The sequence below is a fragment of the Rhipicephalus microplus genome, chromosome 3 (assembly GCF_043290135.1).
Source record: "Rhipicephalus microplus isolate Deutch F79 chromosome 3, USDA_Rmic, whole genome shotgun sequence".
NCBI lineage: Eukaryota > Metazoa > Arthropoda > Arachnida > Ixodida > Ixodidae > Rhipicephalus > Rhipicephalus microplus.
Window position 1 is genome coordinate 93,005,592 of NC_134702.1, and position 20,782 is coordinate 93,026,373.

At 45.2% G+C, this 20,782-nt stretch overlaps 1 protein-coding gene across 3 annotated transcripts; it reads left to right on the forward strand.

The window, feature by feature from the left end:
• Window positions 1–242: 242 nt before the first annotated feature.
• LOC142803833 (uncharacterized) lies at window positions 243–8,166 on the forward strand. Of its 3 annotated transcripts, none has more exons than XR_012894319.1 (2): window positions 243–4,021; window positions 8,017–8,166. XR_012894319.1 is itself a non-coding variant. In XM_075889985.1 (2 exons), exons 1-2 carry the CDS (start codon window positions 579–581, stop codon window positions 8,067–8,069), a joined length of 705 nt encoding a protein of 234 aa, XP_075746100.1. In that variant the 5' UTR covers window positions 530–578; the 3' UTR covers window positions 8,070–8,166. The 3 variants fall into 3 exon arrangements, 2 of the variants coding, with proteins under 2 accessions (XP_075746100.1, XP_075746101.1); XM_075889985.1 differs by having other exon boundaries at window positions 530–1,230; XM_075889986.1 differs by having other exon boundaries at window positions 530–1,170.
• The last annotated feature ends 12,616 nt before the right edge of the window (window positions 8,167–20,782 follow it).

Here is a 20,782-nt window from a genome sequence, read left to right on the forward strand (position 1 = left end):
GCGGTAGAGTTCCTCGGTTAAATTTTTATTTCAATAAAGGCAATGGCTGCTGCGCCGCGCGGCGCTCCAGCCATCCCCACACAGAACTGGCTGCTGCGCCGCACGGAAGTGACGTCACAAAAATTGTCATGACATACGTCGTTTCCGATTTAGCGCGTTGTTCGAATTTACCGAATCGGAACGTGGCTCAGCTGGCCAGCAGACGCTCACTTGCTGCTGCTGCTGCTGGCGTACGTCTGGTTGCTGCTTCTGCGAGCTGTCTACAGGCCTTGTTCTGCTACATATTCGCAAGCCTCGAACATCATCTTCATCTAAGCTCAACCGCTTATTTTCACTGCTATTTTATATTTACTAACGTTGTTTATATCCATCCCAATACGCATTTTTGTGATTTTTCGCGTATAGGCTGATTTAGCAGTATCTGTGCGTGGCCCTTTCTTTGGTCATCCGTGTTAACGTGCTTCGTATCTGTGTCGTAGTGTATTTGCGTAGTTGACAGCCGTGTTTTAGACTAAATATTCACTTTCTTGTTTCTTTTATTTTTCATGGTGTAATTCTGAATTGAAAGTGTGCGCAACATGACGCGTGTGTTAGTAGCGGGCGATTCAATGGTGAAATACGTCGACCAGTATTTCCCATCGCGCCGTGGCTTGTCTGTTAGCGTTGCCGCACACAGAGGAATAAGGATTGAGCACTTGCTCTCAATGATTGCTGACAAGCTGGCCAGTTTTGATGTTGTCATTGTACATGTTGGCACGAACAACACTGTTGACAGTGTCAACATGTGCATGGACAAATATCGCCAGCTCGCTCAGGGAATCATCGAAAGCAATCCCACGTTGCATGTAGCTTTTTCTGCCATTCTTCCTCGGGGGCAGAATCGGTACCACCAAGGGGAAGAACAGTTGTGTGATGTTTGTCATTTGAATGACCACTACAGGAATGTGAATGCCGCACTCGCACAGCTTTGCCTGGAGAGGGGCTTCACTATCCTGGATAGTCTTGTGGACAGCTGGCCTGGATTCCTGAGCAGGGATGGTGTCCACCCCAGCCGGCTTGGCAACAAGGTGCTGGCAGACTTCCTGTACCGTGAGGCCTGTGCCTTGTCCACCCAACTAGAGAGGAGACACATCCAACAGTCCTACAAGGAGTCCAAGGCATCTGCATGGAGTGGGTGGGCTCGGCAGGAGCACTTTTCCATCAACTTGGAAGTCGATTTTCCAGCACTTGGTATGCATGCAGTTCAATATTCTCCAGCAGTAGGTGGACCTTCCGCTGCACCAGCTCCTGTCTGGAAAACCAGCAGTGCTCTCATGCAGAGACACGACACTGACCAACTGGCCAGTACCATTCATGGTATTGGCTTTACGCTCGTTGGCGGTGTCCGCGTTCGCTGCAAGGGAAGCAAGGCTTGGTGGACCTGGGACAGCCTGCCTTCCCCCATTTTCCATGGCACAAGTGTACCATGCAAGGGAAACACTGGGGAGAGGCCTATTCAGCCAATGATCCCTAGTCGAGGTGCAAGCACCACTTGTGACAGGAAAATAAGGAGAGCCTCACAGGAGCATGAGAGTGCTCTTGTGCGCTCTTCTGTGGGGGAAGAGGAGGCCAGTGCTGGAAAAGCAGCTGTGCCACAGGCTGTCGGCCAGTGTGGCGACAGTGAGTGGAAACTGGTGCAGTCAAAGAAGAGCCGGCGGAAGGCTGCGGCACTGCACAAGCAAGAACAGAGCTCTAAACTGTGTGCAGACAGTGAAGGCAAAGTTCTTGCTGTGACAGCTGCCAAGTCCATCAGGTCCACTTCACCTATGACAGCAGTTGTGAGCCAGAAACAGATTCAGTCTGCTTCTTCCGCTGTCTGTGGTAGAAAGCCTGAAGGACGAGCCAGTGTCTCGCACAACGTCATTCGTGATAGTTTTAAAAAGGTGCAGCGTGTTCCTAGCAAGCAGTTGAAAGACTGCTCAGTTAGTTCCGCGACTCACTGTGAATCTGTCACGAATGACGCTGTGAACGAGGTTTCTGTCTGCAAAAGCCATCTACCAGCACTGACTCGGGATTGCATGCGAATTGAGCGCGATCCTGGCACAGAGGCTGGTGACCCTATGGAAGCTGGGTGCACTGCATCTGTGCAGTACAAGTATTGTGAGGCTGCTTTGACATCCAGAAGCAGGCCTGTCAGCCTTGGTGCCCAGGCTATTTGTGTAAACACTGGTGCCAACCCAACCGTCCTCAATAACCCAGTAAATACACTATATGGTGGGGGTTGCAAAGTTTATTTAAATGCAACATTTGATAACTTTCCTTCTTTTAAGAAAAGCTTTGATGAGTGGTGCAGGGAGGGCAGGCATGTAGTCATGATAAATAAGAGTAATAAAAGTCCATTCACATCAGAAGATAAGGACTTCGAGTATATTAGGATTAAATATAGCTGCATTCACGGTCGCACAATAAAGCCCAGGGGGATAGGAAAGCGACCAAAGCAAGCTTACAATGGTACTGGCTGTGAAATGACAGTATCGGTAAGCCTATGTAAATCGCCTACTCTGCACTACAAGATAACTAAACTACAAGCTAAGCATAACCATCCCACAGAATATTATGATTTGTATCCTCAGAAGAGGCTCCTGAATCATGGAAAAAAAGAAGAATTCTTTGACTTAGCTAAATGTAATATTGGCGCAAAGGATTTTAAAAACTTGGTCGAGCAAAAAACTGGTAAGAAGTTAACTACAAAGGACATTAATAATTACAAGCAACGATTTTCTATTCCTATCCGCAATGAGCAGGCTCATGGTGAAATGGTTTTAGAGAAGGTAGAGACCTTGCTAAAAAATAATCCAAACTGGGTTATTCACTATGAAATGAATCAAAATAATAACCTGCAATTCATACTTCTTCAAACAACGCACATGCGTGAGATTTTGGAAAAGTATCCAGAGATTCTATTTATTGATGGAACGTATAAAGTGAATATTGAGGGTTATATTCTTTACTCTATATTAGTTCAAGATGGTCGTGGTCGTGGGAGACCTGTGTGTTATGCCTTCTTACGAAATGAGACGACTGAAATTGTTGAGCCCATGTTCACAAAGTTTGTAGATTTCAACCCATTAGTTGTGTCTGCTTGCAAAGTAGTGATGATTGATAAAGATCTCAATGAACTGCGCATTTTAACCAATATTCTTCCTAATTCTAACATACTTTTGTGTACGTGGCATGTGTTGCATTGTTTCCAGCAAAAGGTTAATGAAAAAGCTAGACAGCAACGTGATCAGTTGGTTCCTCTCTTAAAAAGCTTAGTTTATTCCCCCACTGAGCAAGACTACTTCGATAAGCTTGCTAACCTCCAAGCTATGACTTGCACAGATTTCATTTCTTCCTATATGCATAACTGGCACTTGTGTAAGGAAATGTGGGTACATGCATATCGGCAAGCCCTTCCTACATTTGGTAATAATACTAATAATCGCATTGAGTGCCACAATCAAAAGATTAAAAATTATCTCTCTTCAAGCATGCATTTGGTTCAAGCAATAGAAGCATTGGTAGGTTACATTGATAATGATTCTTTATCTCTACAGTTCTCTAAGCTTAAAGAAATGAAGCTGAACCTAAACATAAATGATTTCAATGACCCATTTCAGCTAGAATTGTCCCGTAATTGCACTTCTGAGGCTACAAGTAAAGTACTAGAGCAGTATGAGAAGTTTAAAAATGTAAGTTATCAAGTCACTTCCACTCCTAATTCTTATGTTGTAGTTTCACCAAGATCACAGTACAGTGTTTCATTGTGCTTGGCTTCTTGCACATGTGCTTTTTATAACCAGTACACTCTGCCTTGTGCACATATTTTAGCAGTGCGTGACTTTACTAAGCAAGATCTTTTCGACAAGGCTTGCATACCAGACAGGTGGTGCAAGGATCATTTCCTGAGTGACAGCTGCACAACCACTAGTGCCACACCAGTGGTAACAAGCAGCATTCAGTCACCACCCTGTGTGAAGCTTGACACTGCACAAGAGAAGTATACTTATGCTTATAAGAGTCTTTGCGAAATGTCAAAAACCGTGGCTAACGTATTATCTAATTGTGGTGAGAAGGAGTTAATGGAAAAACTTTCGTCCTGCGAGGCTTTCTTCAGAAATTTAACCACATTTCCTCGTAACCAAACTTCAGCAGCCATAAAGGCTGCACCAGCTCAGTTAGCACAAACTACTGCCACAAGTTATCTTGGGCATTCTAACAGTACAAAACTTGTGGTACCTTTGGTTAAAGCAAGAAGGGGGCGGCCAAAAAAAGTGAGAGCTGTCAAGCGTAAATTTTTCCCAAATCAAGTAAAAAAGGTAGGCCTTGCAACTGTTAAAGTAGACATGCTAAATGTCTACAAACGGTATTCTCTTTCAGATGCAGATTTAAATGTTCTGGTACAGGGCACCTCCATATCAGATAGCGTAATCAATGTCGCACAGTATTTAATTCAGAAAAAGTATCCTACTTGTGTCGGCTTTCAAGATGTCTTACTGGGCCGATGTTTACAATTCACTCAAATCAAAGGCCCTTTCGTTCAAATCTTGCATGTTCAGAACCCCAATCATTGGCTTACAGTAACAAATGTTGGTGCGGACAAAAACACAGTCTTCATATATGATTCAATTGATCAAGATACCCCTCCTGACGCTGTTAGGCAAATCTGTCATATTCTAAAATTACAATCGCCAACATTAACCATTCAAACAATGAAGGCACAAAACCAGTGCAACACACTTGACTGTGGCTTGTTTGCAATTGCCAACATGTATTATATAGCGTCAGGCAGAAAACCAGAAACTTTGAACCTTAACCAAGTTATGCTACGCAAACATTTGCTGCAATGCATACAGAATGGTATGATCGAAGACTTTCCCCTCATAAACTCCATGGCTGCTCGCGTACAGCCAAGAGATAGTATTTACAAGTTACATTATGTCTGCCGGCAACCACAATATAGTGGGGTAGTATTGAACATTACTTGTGCAAGTTGTTCAAGAGGATTTCACGGAGCTTGTCTCGGCTCTTTAGCAGCTAACTTGGACAAAAAAGTATTCGTCTGTTCTCAGTCATGTTTGCTGGTTGCCAAGGAAAAGATACATTCTTCTAATTAATAATAGCATTCCATTTTGGTGTAGACATATGGCAAAATTTCTAAGCATTCTTCATGTCTCCTCGTCTAATTTTTGCTTTTCTTTAAAGGGCCACTCACCGGGTTTGGCGATTTTGAGCTGACAAGTGCAATGCGTACATCGGGAGTTTATGGTCACGTCTGCCAAACATTGCAACTCTATGCGACGTGGAAATGGGTCAAATTTCAAAACGAACGCTTCTCCCCCTTTTTTTTTGGGTCGCGCCCCCAGAGAAGGAGGTTATGATGTGCAAGTATGAATCGCCCTACATACACAGCAGTGCAGTGACGTTGGTCCTATATGTATACGACTGTGCTCTGACGCTGCCAACAGTGGCACGTGACATGACGGAAATTATTTAACGTGACATGCGTAGTTAATGTAATTTGTTGCTTGAAGAGATTAATAAAACTTGGGATACATATTGAGACGCAATAGAAGAATGCGTTTGTCTTTTGCATTTTTTCCCCGTGAATTCCAACGAGATGCCGAGCTAATGTGCTGGCGTTTCGCATGCGTTTGTGTCTCCGCGGTTACTGCATCAAGCAGACTCCTGTCCTGGAAAAGAAATTAATGGTCCTGCGCATTCGAGCACTCATTATGCTCATCTTTTCAACCGCATCAAAGCCAGCGTTTCCAAACAATGTCGCAAAAACAGGCAGTAGACACAATACAATGCTGGTCAACAAAAAAACACCGCTCGCGCGCTCGAGGGTTGGGCTTGTTTGAGCACGTCATGTGCACGTGACCTCTTGGTTGGATGCTGGAGAGGGTAGGAAAGAGATTTGGCTTGTGAAGGCTACACGGGGGAGTGGCAAGGGTTTTGAGCTTGTCTCCTTTCATCCTTGTTTCCTGCTGTTAAAAAAAGAAGAAACTGTTTTCTCGGCTCGTAATGAACCGATTGAAAAACTTTTTGTGGTATAATGCTCTCCGTTAGATACACAACTTCCACAGTTTGTTATGGGACCTGGTGAGTGGCCCTTTAGGGACTGACTTCAGGGATCGAAAGTATGAAGTTAGGCATGTTGGTAATGCATAACGGACCACATAGCACAAAAATTTGACCCAGGACAAGAGAAGAAACAAACACGAGTGCTCACTTCCAAGAAGATTTATCTTGAAGAGCAAACACATATATACTCCTGAAATGTGAAAATCAGGCAAATCATTCAAGACGCCCACAACTGCCATGCGCAAATAAATATCTTACATTTTCAAAAAAGACAATTTGACAAAGCCCGAGACATAGTTCTGATGCAGTTCAGCTCTAGTCTACAAATCCTCTTTGCCTCGATAATTTCTCTTGTCATTTTATTTGTTGTTTTTTCTTCCAGCAATAATGATGTCCCGCAAAATCATTTTGCAGCCACACGTGCTGCAATAAACACCCTTGTAACCTCAAGAATGGTCGCAATCGTTTCTTGGCCTTGCACTGTAGCAGGTGTGGCTCCAAACCACTTTTGTGTGACACCATTATCATTGGGAAAAAAAAACTACAAGAGAAATTGTCGTGGCGAAAAAGATTTGTAGACTAGAGCTGAACTGCATCAGTACTTTCTCTCACTCTGTCTCTAGGGATTTGTCAAAACGAATTGTCTTTGCTGAGGATGTAAGGTTTTCGTGCATGGCAGTTGTGGGCTTTTTGAATGATTTGTCTATTTTTTGCATTTCAAGAGTATATATGTTTGCTCTTCAAGATAAATCTTGTTGGAGGTGAGCACTCGTCTTTGTTCCTTCTCTTGTTCTGGGTCAAATTTTCACATTATGTGATGAGTTAACTTTCTGCATGCACCACCTTATTTTTTTTCCTTGTTGTAAGCTAGTGGTGGAGCGTTAACTAGAAGTACATAAAAACATTGCCAAATGTATGTTACCCCAACGAACCAAATTCCTTTGTTGAGGCAATCCTTTCTGTGGCATTCCTTCTTTATTGACTTCTCATCACGTCAAACCTCACACCTGTCTCTTTCATAAAAGTTCTAGAACTAGTTCTTGCTTTGTTTTGTTTTTTTGCCAAAAGTAGAAAACTTCCTATTGTTGAGCAAATTTTCCTGAACTAAAATATATTCATATCTAATGCACGGAATAAAAAATAAAAAACAAGAAAATTTATAGGCTGATCACTAAATGTCAATTGAATAAGGATTTCGGAAATACTACCATGAATGGCACACAGCAAATACTCATGCATGCAGCCTTTTACCATGTGCAGCTGTAAACTGCAAACAAAAAGTATCAGATATTGTATATGATTTGCTTTTTTTTCTTTTCAGCAACAGTAACTTGCCCTTTAAGAGAAAAATATGAATATAAAATTTTCAAAAGTAGTCATTTTTGAAAACCTGTCAATATATCAAAATGGTTTAGTTGATTCATGATTATGCAAGCAGTTCTTGCATGCCTGTGGCACTGGGATTGTTAATGTAGGCAGGCTGAGTTTGTAATGCTCTAAAGCCTCAGCATTTTAGTGTTATATTACAATATAACATTCAAATATTTTATGAATGCAACTATGAAATTTGCTCACAATGAGTTTGCTACAAATTAAGCAACCAAAGTCTGTGTATATATTGCCCACATTAAGGTCACACTGCCACAAGTCTCTAGGCGGAGCTTGACCGCTACAGAGCGCGTTCTCGGGTGGCGGATAGAGAAAAGTCTTGCAATGAAGTGATGCTAAGCAGCTTCTATTAATAAACAAGACTGGCACTTGTGCCCGCGTACCAACAGGCAGAAAATACATATGACAACAGGAGTCTTTTCACTGCTGTGGTGGGCAAGTTGAAAGTTTCAGGTGCCATTTTTTAAACTCTTTGATTTATCTGTTGTTTTTTTCGTCTGTTTTCTTCATCTTGTACAGGTCCAGTACATTGTGGACTCACCCTGTTGTCAAGTCATCAGGAAGTTGGATGATGCTGTCTTCTTCTAGCTAAATTATGCAACTACTAAGAAGGGGATCAGAATTCTATTTTGTAGCAGTTATTTTACAAATAAATGTTAGTAAAATTTTTCTTGGTTGTAGTAGTGTCATTGTGTACTCACGGACCATAACATTACATAAGACAGGAATTCAAGTGCACAGCAAAAAAGTGCTGCTATGAGCACCTGTTATCAACATCAGCTGGTCATTCTTAATTTTGGTCTTTTATTTATCACACATCGAGTAGCCGCAATTGCTTGGTTTACAGGCTGAGAGAAAATTTAGCTCCCTTTCTTACACGCCAAAGGTTGCTGGCAGTGAAACAGCGTTGTCAGCCTTTTGATAGATACTTTGAAAATGAACGTGAAAACGACGGAGGGACAAGACAAAGGCGAAGTACTGAGTCTTTCTAATCTCGTGTCTCCGTCGTGTTCGTGGGCGTTTTCCAAAAATGCATAGTTTCCAACTCGACCTTACTGATATATTGTGAAAACTTTATGAAAACATGAATCCCCGAAGTTAAGTATAAAACTTTCACATAGAATGCATCACTTCTAGCGTCAACAGTTGAGCTATTACAAAACTTTGATAAGTCGCAAGGCACGTAAAAGCAAGTATGGTCAAGCTTCACTGCCTTGTGAAAGCACTGCGGTAAAGCCAGCGTGAGCAGAAGAGCATTACATGATACGAAATGAACGCATGCACAGGCCACTTGTGCATCAAACAAATATAAGCATTTGCGACTGCTCAGGCCAAGTATGCATCTTGGCACGTCCGTTTCAGGCAAACAAAAGGACAAATACCAAACTATGATCAAGCTTCACCGCATGGAAAAAGCACTGCGGTAAAGCCAGCGTGAGCAGAAGAGCATTACATGATACGAAATGAACGCATGCACAGGCCACTTGTGCATCAAACAAAAATAAGCATTTGCGACTGCTCAGGACAAGTATGCATCTTGGCGAGTCCTTTTCAAACAGACAAAAAGACAATTACCAAAAGATGATTAAGCTTCACTGCATGGAAAAAGCACTGTGGTAAAGCCAGCGTGAGCAGAAGAGCATTACATGATACGAAATGAACGCACGCACAGGCCACTTGTGCATCAAACAAATATAAGCATTTGCGACTGCTCAGGCCAAATATGCATCTTGGCACGTCCGTTTCAGGCAAACAAAAGGACAAATACCAAACTATGATCAAGCTTCACTGCATGGAAAAAGCACTGCGGTAAAGCCAGCGTGAGCAGAAGAGCATTACATGATACGAAATGAACGCATGTACAGGCCACTTGTGCATCAAACAAAAATAAGCATTTGCGACTGCTCAGGCCAAGTATGCATCTTGGCGAGTCCTTTTCAAACTGACAAAAAGACAATTACCAAAAGATGATTAAGCTTCACTGCATTGCGAAAGCATTGCGGTAAAGCCAGCGTGAGCAAAAGAACATTACATGATACGAAATGAACGCATGCACAAGCCACTTGTGCATCAAACAAATATAAGCATTTGCGACTGCTCAGGCCAAATATGCATCTTGGCACGTCCGTTTCAGGCAAACAAAAGGACAAATACCAAACTATGATCAAGCTTCACCGCATGGAAAAAGCACTGCGGTAAAGCCAGCGTGAGCAGAAGAGCATTACATGATACGAAATGAACGCATGCACAGACCACTTGTGCATCAAACAAAAATAAGTATTTGCGACTGCTCAGGCCAAGTATGCATCTTGGCGAGTCCTTTTCAAACAGACAAAAAGACAATTACCAAAAGATGATTAAGCTTCACTGCATTGCGAAAGCGTTGCGGTAAAGCCTATAAGTAAATGATGTGCAGCAATCAAAGGATATATGCCTTATTCGTCGTACGCACCTGTTGGTGTATTAAAGCTGCTCACATTTGACAGGCTATTATGTGAGTGAGAGGCAATACCTGATGTGATAATAGCTGTTACATTTCTTTAATTGCTCACTTTGGGAACTATACCTGGTTGATCGCAAGTTGAATTTGCATGAGTCCTTGAGTAACTTAGCCACGTGCCGTCTTCGCACATGATGTCTTAGCTGTCACCGAGTTATATAGATACATTGACGTGGCGTGGCTTTGATTGCGCGCGCAGTGCTGTTTAGGTTAACTGCTGCAGATGGGGAATAAATATTTAAAATCTCGTGGTACGCGATGCATTTGGTAAGGCATGCAGGGCTTATTCCTAATGTACGGCTCCTGCTTACGAGCTGCGCAGTCTGCGATCTGCGCCGATAGACAAACTGATGGTGGAAGAAAAATTGCTCTCTCCCACTAAAGGGAACCATGCATACGTGTGAAGCAGCGGGCGCTAACGCTTACACAGGCGGCGCCGTGGACGCTGGCTCTCATCGTGGCGTTGCGCAGGAGATCAACCTGGGGACGAGGCGCTAAGCACGCAGTGATGGACCGGTGTTTCTTTCTGTAACATGCCAATCACTGCTAATGGGTGAGAGACACAAGACTCTTATTAAATGCAGAGACCCTCAGTACATTTTTAACTAAGTATAACGCGCACTTTGCTCATTTTCATTGTTCAACAACGCACAAGAGAAATCTATCACCAGCACTACCTTGGAGGTCAATATCCAGTGCCTAATACGGGGTGGCCAGTGAACGGTTGGGCAGTGCTAGCAGTCATTTTTTTTTTATCAAGGAACTCGCTATCAGATGCTGCTTGCGTTGATGATGCGAGTCGAGAGAAGGGGGAGTGTAGGAGAAAAGAGAGACGGGGAGGGGACGCGCATGCGCAGCAAGGATGGTCACGCCGCACACAGCATTGAACTCGACCATAACACGCTTGGCATCTAAAGTGGCCCCAGTGTACGAGAGAAAATTGCTGGATCTGCAGTCGAAGATTTTCCGCCAAGGAAATGTAGGCTGCAGACTCTAGATCACATTACCGGCTGCCATTTGGTTCACCACATTAAAAGTATCAGTTAATTTACATGGAGCATACTACGAACTATAGCTACATGTACTTTATAAATGTACCCGCAAAATCACCTGTAAATTTACACGGTGGACACTAATCCAGAGTTCCCGCCTGTTTCTGAAGCATTGTTACAGCAGAACACTGAAAAACATTGCTGCAGGTGCATATATATATGTAACGTAAGAAGGTAGCGATAGTTAGGAGTTAGTAGTAGAGGTCGAGAAGGAAGAAGTGAAAATGGAATAAACACGGAGTATGAGCCAGGCCACGTCTCCGATTCATCATAGCGTCACACAAGTCGACAGGATGGAGACCTGCCTGCCCCTTCATCAGTCGCTCAGCATCGACGCAGTTCTACAGAAGACACCCTGCCCATACATTGACTACCGAATCATCGCCTAGAAGGACAACGACCAGCACCATGACAGAACCATCGGCTGACCTCGACATCCCCAAGTACACCGGATCAGCGGACGACGGACCCGTACAGGACTGGTTCAACCTATTCGAGGTCCACGCCGCCGCTGCATCCTGGTCGGAACGGGAGATGGTTACGAACTTCAGCGACTACGTCACTGGTGAGGCATTCAAATTTTACCTGATTCACATTTTCGAGAACGACGAGTCATGGCAAAAAATCAAAGAGGAGATGATTACTCGTTTTAATGATTATGACCAAGACTTACTCATTGGCAACCATCTAGAGACAACTGCACACTATCGTCAATTTCCTAAGCAGTCCTCATGCATTCGAAAGTCCAGCGCGAATCAACAAGTGCCTCAAGACGAAGTGGCACATGCGTTTACTTACAGAAGGCCATGCGTATATTCGGAAAAACCTAACCGTCAAGCGCGCATCCCTTCTGCGCGAAAGTCAGCATTTCCGAAGTCATCGCTTCAACATACGACACGAGACGTCGCTCACCCTACTGATGCCTTTCATGCTTCGTCTGGCATACATGGTCCACCACCTGGTTTTCTACGACGCAGCTCTTCAAAGGCTCCTAACGGTCACTATTCGTGTCATAAGGACGCCTTGTTTATGGTAGACCAGCTGACACATGAGGAAAATGCCGAACAACGCCATGACGACTCAAAGAGTGAAAATCAGTCTTCACACATTGGATCAGCTTATTTTCCATCCAGCACAATTGGGCTACCTCCTGGTTTTCCGCCACTTGGCTCTTTCGTCGCTCACAACGCCCACCTCACATCTAGCACGCTCACAATGGTCGGGATAGAGCTGTGGAGCTCGGAGAATACTCAGCCAAGCCCTGAACCTACCATCCAGATTCAGACGCAAGAACCACTCGCAGCGAACAGTGAAGAAGCCCCTGATGATGTATCTATCAACTCTGAAGCATTACCTTCATTACCCGAAATGCAGCACAACAGCCTAGAGACTACTACCTGCCCACTCGACACCACATTCAATTGCCCAGAAAGTCAGTGTCATGGTAAAAAAGGGCTGCCACCTCAAGTCTTTTCGCAGCAACATCATCAATTCCAGCAAGTCCAAGAACAACAGAGATTCCAAGGGCTATACCAACAAGGACGACGACGAATGGTATCATCTTCGGAAGAACACACGCGGTTTATGGAAAGCCGTTTACAAACGTGTCAACCAAGCCAACGACATATTCAAGATTTCTCACTCGAAACAAAGAAAGCATCGAATCCAAGATATTTTCCCAAGGAACGTCGAGTAAGCTTTCTTCAGTCGAGATCAAGACTCAGGCAACACGACATACAACGTCGAGAAAGGCGCCGAACCCTACCCTGTATTCCGCAAGGACGCAGAAATCACCGCACTAGCCTCGGTCAACAAGCACGCAAACGGGTGGCGATGCATGGGTTCCAATCAAGACAAATAGCACGACACCTGCGCAAATCATCCAGCCAATGCTTCAAAGCCATCACACCACGTTCATTCATCGCAAGAATACCGGCTGTGTTTCCATCTGATTTCACGCTCAAAGCATGCTTATGTTGTCCAGAGCGCAACAGCCAGCCTCGCCCTCCAGAGCTGTACTTGATACCCAGGATTGCTGTCCTCTCCTGTGAAGCTATAGTGTGTTAACGGAAACTTCCTCGGACTTGGAATGATCTTCTCTTTTTGACAGTGTTCAGTTCTAAGCCGTGCATGTTCAGTTTTCATTCGTGTTCATCTGACGCGACTTCTTTCGGGGGGAGGGGGAATCCTGTAACGTAAGAAGGTAGCGATAGTTAGGAGTTAGTAGTAGAGGTCGAGAAGGAAGAAGTGAAAATGGAATAAACACGGAGTATGAGCCAGGCCACGTCTCCGATTCATCATAGTGTCCTGTCGACTTGTGTGACGCTATGATGAATCGGAGACGTGGCCTGGCTTATACTCCGTGTTTATTCCATTTTCACTTCTTCCTTCTCGACCTCTACTACTAACTCCTAACTATCGCTACCTTCTTACGTTACATATATATATATATATATATATATATATATATATATATATATATATATATATATATATATATATATATAATATATATATATATTGCTACGTGCCAGTGCATGGAGCTGAAGAAGACGAAGCAGATAGACTGGCACGAGCTAATCTGTGTGGCTGGCGCTGCTCGCCTAACCGTCTGTAAATACATCGGTGACTACCCCTCTGAGTCAGTCTCCTTCACGTAACATATTTGGTGGAGTTGTGTGATCCCCGTCCTCGCCACGGAACTCCGAAGCGGACGCTCACTCGCGGCTTACAACATGACCACCCAAGACTCGGCTACATCCTCTCCGGTCGCTCCCCCTTCTGCCCGACCTGTCAACCCAGCGCCCGCAACAACATTCGTGACGCTTCCCGCGCTCAAAGACCCCGGCGTGTTCTCGGGCAGCGAGGGTTCCGACGTCGACCAGTGGCTACGCCTCTACGAACGCGTCAGCGCCACTTACAGGTGGGATCCCACTCTTATGTTGGCAAACGTCATCTTTTATCTCGACGGAACACCTCGTGTTTGGTTTGATAACCACGAGCATGACATAACAAGCTGGGACAGCTTCAAGGCAAAGATCCGTGAGCTTTTTGGCAACATCTCTGGTCGTCTCGTGAAGCTGCGAAAAATGAGTTGTCGACTCGCGCACAATCTTCCACGGAGCCCTACATCGGTTATATTCAGGCTGTCCTTTCACTATGCCGCCAAGCTGACGAAAATATGTCTGAACCTGAAAAAGTTGCCCATATCCTAAAGGGTATCGCCGACGATGCGTTCAACTTGTTGGTATTCAACAATGTGTCGTCTGTTGATGCCATCATTCAAGAATGCCGCCGGTTCCAACAAGCTAAAAGCAGACGCATCTCCCATCAGTTCCAGCGCCTCCCGAACACCACTACGACGTCCTCATGTCTCGACACATATCATCCACCAGACAACTGTGACAACTTGACGCGAATCGTCAGGCGGGAGCTTGAAGCGGCTGCTCCAGCTAAGGTGGGAACAACGTCCCCTGACCCCTCTCCGCCAATTACGTTGCCTCTCATTCAAGCAGTCGTCCGGCAGGAAATCGCCAGCTTGGGAATTCACTCTATCTCACCGCCTACCCGCACCGACTACCAGCCCCGATACACGCCTGCACGTCCCTTCCCGACCGGCTCTCCCTCAACGTTCCGTAATCCGTCCGCATGGCGAACACACGATGACAAGCCGATATGCTTCTCGTGTCACAGAATCGGGCACATTTCTCGCCATTGCAGAAGTCGCTGGGGTCCTCCTGCACAACCGTCCTCTCGTCCCTTATATGCACGTCCTGCCTATCGCCATGAGACCAACCGCGACCATTTTGCCCAGGAACCTGCTTCTGAACGCCGCTACTCCCGCTCTCCATCCCCCCAACGTCGCCAGTCTCGTTCTCCACAGCCCCGCCGACCATCCTACCCCGCCTTCCCACGAGGTTCTCCGACGGAAAACTAAGCGTTGCAGCCCCCGGAGGTGGCGCTGCATCGCTCGGACTGACCGAAAATCCTCTTTTGACGATACCGACAAAACGGAACCTCATAGACGTACAAGTAGACGGCCTACATGTCACTGCTCTTGTCGACACCGGCGCCCAACTTTCCGTGATGACGAGTGATTTTCGCCGCAAGCTCAAGAAGGTTCTCACACCTGCGACCACCCAGTTCGTCCGTGTTGCGGATGGTGGCATAGCATCGATCGTTGGAATGTGCTCCGCTCGTGTGAGCATTGCGGATCGACACACAGTTGTTCTCTTCACCGTCCTTGATAAATGCCCCCACGACGTAATCTTAGGCCTCGACTTCCTATCCGCGCATTCTGCCCTCATAGACTGTTCGACCAGTACGCTCCGTCTACACTTGCCCGCAACAGAACCTCTTACACAACGGCCGAGTCGCCTCTGCACAACGAGACACGCGCGCCTCCCTCCACAGACACTGACCTACATAGAGCTCGTCTCAATACCACCAGTTCCCGACGGTGACTATGTTCTGACCCCTATCACCGATGTTCTCATAAGCCGTGGCATTACATTACCGCACACCATTCTGTCCGTCGCAGGAAACGCTACGTGCCTCCCAGTTGTCAACTTTAGCTTGACACCTCAAGTTTTGCCGCAAGGGATGTCTTTAGCGTTGCTCTGCACCTTAGAAGACAATGCGGTAGATGTTTTCGCGATGGCCGCCCCTTCTGAACCCCACGCTCAACATCAGTCTGCCACTTGCTCCGACAGCGCTATTACTTCGATGATCGCTTCCAACTTAACACCGCAGCAGACTGATGAGCTCCACCGGGTTCTGCTGTCCTACATCGACATATTTGACATCAGCGGCCGTCCGTTGGGGAAAGCTACCGGTATGAGCCACCGCATAAACACTGGTAATGAGCATCCTATTCATAGGCGCCCATATCGGGTGTCGGCGGCCGAGCGTCACATCATCCAAAGTGAGGTCGACAAAATGCTCGCCAAGGACATCATTGAGCCATCTTGCAGTCCTTGGGCTTCTCCTGTAGTGCTAGTCCGCAAGAAAGACGGTGCATGGCGTTTCTGTGTGGATTATCGACACCAAAACAAAATTACCAAAAAAGACGTCTACCCTCTTCCACGAATAGATGATGCGCTTGATTGCCTCTATGGGTCCCACTATTTTTCCTCCATAGACCTTCGTTCCGGCTACTGGCAGATAGAGGTAGATGAAATGGACCGTGAAAAGACGGCATTCATCACCCCCGATGGCCTATATCAGTTCAAGGTCATGCCCTTCGGCCTTTGTAACGCTCCAGCCACCTTCGAACGAATGATGGACTCCCTGCTCAGAGGATTCAAATGGTCCACATGTTTGTGCTACTTGGACGACGTCATCGTCTTTTCACCAACGTTTGAAACTCACATAGAGCGCCTCTCAGCCATCCTGGGAATCTTCCGTCGCGCTGGCCTGCAGCTCAACTCGTCCAAATGTCACTTTGGACGCCATCAAATCACAGTGCTTGGCCATTTAGTAGACGCCAACGGTGTACAACCAGACCCGGCAAAAATCAGCGCCGTCAAAAACTTTCCTGTACCACGATCTGCGAAGGATGTACGCAGCTTTATCGGACTATGCTCCTACTTCCGACGCTTCGTGAAAAATTTTGCGCACATAGCGAGGCCGCTTACGCAGCTCCTCAAGAAAGAAGTCCCGTTTTCATGGGGCTCCGAAGAGGCTTCTGCGTTCTCGACTCTCGTCGCTCTTCTCACTACCCCTCCGATTCTGGCACACTTCAACCCTGCTGCCCCTACGGAAATCCGTACAGATGCAAGTGGGCATGGCATTGGTGCAGTGCTGGCTCAGAAACAACATGGCCATGATTGCGTTATTGCATATGCCAGCCGCCTCCTATCCGCCCCTGAACGTAACTATTCGATAACAGAGCGTGAGTGCTTGGCTCTTGTATGGGCGGTAGCGAAATTTCGACCTTATCTATACGGACGCCCATTTTCGGTAGTTACCGACCACCACGCACTCTGCTGGCTGAACTCTCTGAAAGATCCATCAGGCCGCCTTGGTCGCTGGGCTTTGCGCCTGCAAGAGTTTTCCTATTCGGTGGTCTACAAATCTGGCCACCTACACCGTGATGCCGATTGCCTCTCCCGGTACCCTGTCGACGATCCTGAGGACACTGACGAGCCCACGGAGAACTCTATCTTGTCAGTGTCCGACTTCCTTAATATTGGGGAAGAACAGAAGCGTGATCCAGAGCTGCTTGACATCATCAGCCGTATCGAATCCTCCACAAATGATGCTTCCGTCCGCTACTTTGTCATTCAAAAGGGTGTGCTATACCGTCGCAATTTCTGACTAGACGGGCCCGACCTTCTCATTGTTGTGCCTAAGCATTTGCGCCGCTGTGTTCTCACCGAACTTCACGACGCTCCCACGGCTGGACACCTTGGCGTATCCCGCACGTACGAGCGCGTCCGGCGCCGTTTTTTCTGGCCAGGCCTTGCTCGTTCGGTACGCCGATACGTCGCCACATGTGACCTATGCCAACGTCGTAAGACACCATCGCTGCTACCCGCTGGCCATCTTCAACCAATTGACATACCCGCGGAACCATTTTACCGTGTTGGGTTAGACCTGCTTGGTCCTTTTCCCACATCAACATTGGGAAACAAATGGATAGCCGTTATCACAGACTACGCTACACGCTACGCTATTACGCGAGCTCTACCGACCAGCTGTGCAACCGACGTCGCTGACTTCTTGTTACGGGACGTTATATTGATTCACGGTGCGCCGAGACAGCTTCTCACAGACCGTGGCCGTACATTTTTAGCCCAAGTCATCGCCGACATTCTGCGTTCTTGTTCGACGCAACACACACTGACAACCGCTTACCACCCTCAAACAAACGGCCTTACGGAACGATTTAACCGCACTTTAACAAATATGCTCGCTATGTACGTGTCGCCCGACCACCGAGACTGGGACCTTGCCTTACCCTACGCAACTTTCGCGTATAATTCATCCCGTCACGACACAGCGGGCTTTTCGCCGTTCTACTTATTGTACGGAAGAGAGCCGACTTTACCACTGGACACAGTCATCTCAGCTCACACCTCGTCCACCAGCGAGTATGCCCGCGACGCGATTGCGCGAGCCGATCATGCCCGTCAGCTCGCTCGCGCTCGGCTGATGGCGTCGCAAACCAACCAATGCCGTCGGTACGATGCGGAACATAGAGACGTACATTTCGCTCCCGGTACCCTCGTTTTACTCTGGTCCCCTCATCGTCGGCTGGGCCTATCCGAAAAACTTCTGTCTCATTACACGGGACCCTATCGTATATTGCGTCAAGTAACACCTGTCACCTACGAGATCAGCCCCATCTGCCCATCATCATCTACTATGCGGCCCAGTGATATCGTACACGTCTCGCGGATCAAGCCCTACAATAATGCGTCAGATAACGACCTTTAAAGCACCGGGACGGTGCCTCCGCCGCCGGGGGTCATGCTACGTGCCAGTGCATGGAGCTGAAGAAGACGAAGCAGATAGACTGGCACGAGCTAATCTGTGTGGCTGGCGCTGCTCGCCTAACCGTCTGTAAATACATCGGTGACTATCCCTCTGAGTCAGTCTCCTTCACGTAACAATATATATATATATATATATATATATATATATATATATATATATATATATATATTCACACAGCAATTCATACACGCCATTCTAACAACCTGACATATACACATGGCCCCACTCATGGGTTGGCTGCTGTGAGGAGCATGCACAGTAGCTTTCCTTGACACTCGCAGTGCATCATGTTACTGTAATATAAACAGCGTCATAAGGCTAGACTATATTTTAGTTTTATGACATTCTTTGGCTCCCAAGGAGCAGGATGCTTTTCTTGAAAAGAAAAAGAAAAGGCAGATCCCATGCACAGTATACAGGAATCGATGCATAATGCGAAGCAGCCAGGAAGGAGGAAACCATGCTGTACAATTAAGACGTGGATATTATGATTTGCATGTTAGGAAATGTCATTTATGGTCATCATACAGTGGTATGCAATGCAAATTTCACTGTATATTAAGTTAGCGAAATTGCCGCAAGCACACCAAGAGCCCGGCATGTAAATCACGTGGTGCATGATTGTATGTCATAATTTACATGTTACCATTTCCTCTTTATGTTCATCATGCAGTCACGTCCATAGGTTGACGAACTCACCCACGAGTCGACTCAATCAAACTCAGATCAAGCTGTGAGCCTCAGTCTGAATGAGCTGCATAAGTTTTGCTGACCTATGGTCACGTCATATTAATTTTGGTATAAACCAAGCTATAGCAAAATAACCGCAAGCACACCATGAACGTGACATGCATGTGAGCCCATTCGTGACATGCATGTCATGGTTTTTCCATTACCACACCATTAATTTATGTTATTTGCACAAAAATATCTCGTCATATCATATTTGGCATATATCTATGTAATGAAACGGCTGCGAGTGTACCAATCAATGTATAACGGTATGTATACCAATTTTGTTGTGTACATTCTTTTAATGATATGCTAAGGAGTGCACAAGGTCGTAGGCGGCTAGATAGATAGGTATATATATATATATATATATATATATATATATATATATATATATATATATATATATATATATATATATATATATATATATATATATATATATATATATTGAGAGAGAGAGAGAGAGAGATCGTTTGATTGTATGATTGATTGATTCAAAGTCACAGAAGTTCACTAAGAAACGCATTGCACTTGAAGTTAAACAATTGTAAAAGGTCAGCTTTTATTAGTATATTGCGTGAATGGCACCAGTGCTCTATCTGGCTTATTAAATGCATATTATTTAATTTATTGTTATATAAATATAAAAAACACACCTATTTCATTTGCAGAACCCTCTGAAGAAAGTAGCATAATATGATCGTAAATCTGTAATGGCTGGATGGCTCATTGAGATGTTGTCACTCTCTTACCACATTGCTTGTATTGCCTCTGTTGGCAATAAAACGCCAATGACAACCCCATTTCGTTCATAGACATGCCAAGCTTACTGCCTACATCCCAGATCAGTGGGCTGGGGCTGAAGGCTGCTGTTGCGAATGCGTGTTGCCACTTGCATTACATCGTCAAAAAGTTTACAGTGTTACAAAATTGAAAAAAATAAAGTATTTCTCGAGTTCAAAAAACAATACTTCCCTGTAACTTCACATATTTTTAGGTAATATATATAACTTTATGAATACTTTTAGTCCACTAAGTGACACTGAGCTTTCTTCTAAAAAAAAGCGAAATGGGAATTTATTTTTCAGTCGATATATCTTGAGCACCTTAATCGTTTTTACTTCATAGCATGTTGAACAGGCTGCTATGACATATTATTTGTGCCGTTTTATTTTGACATGCTTCTACAGTGAATATCGAATTTCACAAATTTATTCAATTTGGCTCGTGCCAAAATCCCTTAATGAGTTTATATACATAAAAAAGTAATTTATTTAGAGTTACATTATCTCATTAGCTTGCCATAAACACCATTTTATCGAGTGCATCCTATAGACATCCTTTGAATGAAAATTGTTGTTTGATACTCTCTAGCTGAGTCGGCGAAAAGCTATAAACTAGCACGAACAGGCAAGAAAATTTTCGTCTACAGAATTTAGCAAGCAGAGCAAGTTTTAAACACAAAGAAAAATTTGGTGATTTTTTAGCCAGATTTTGC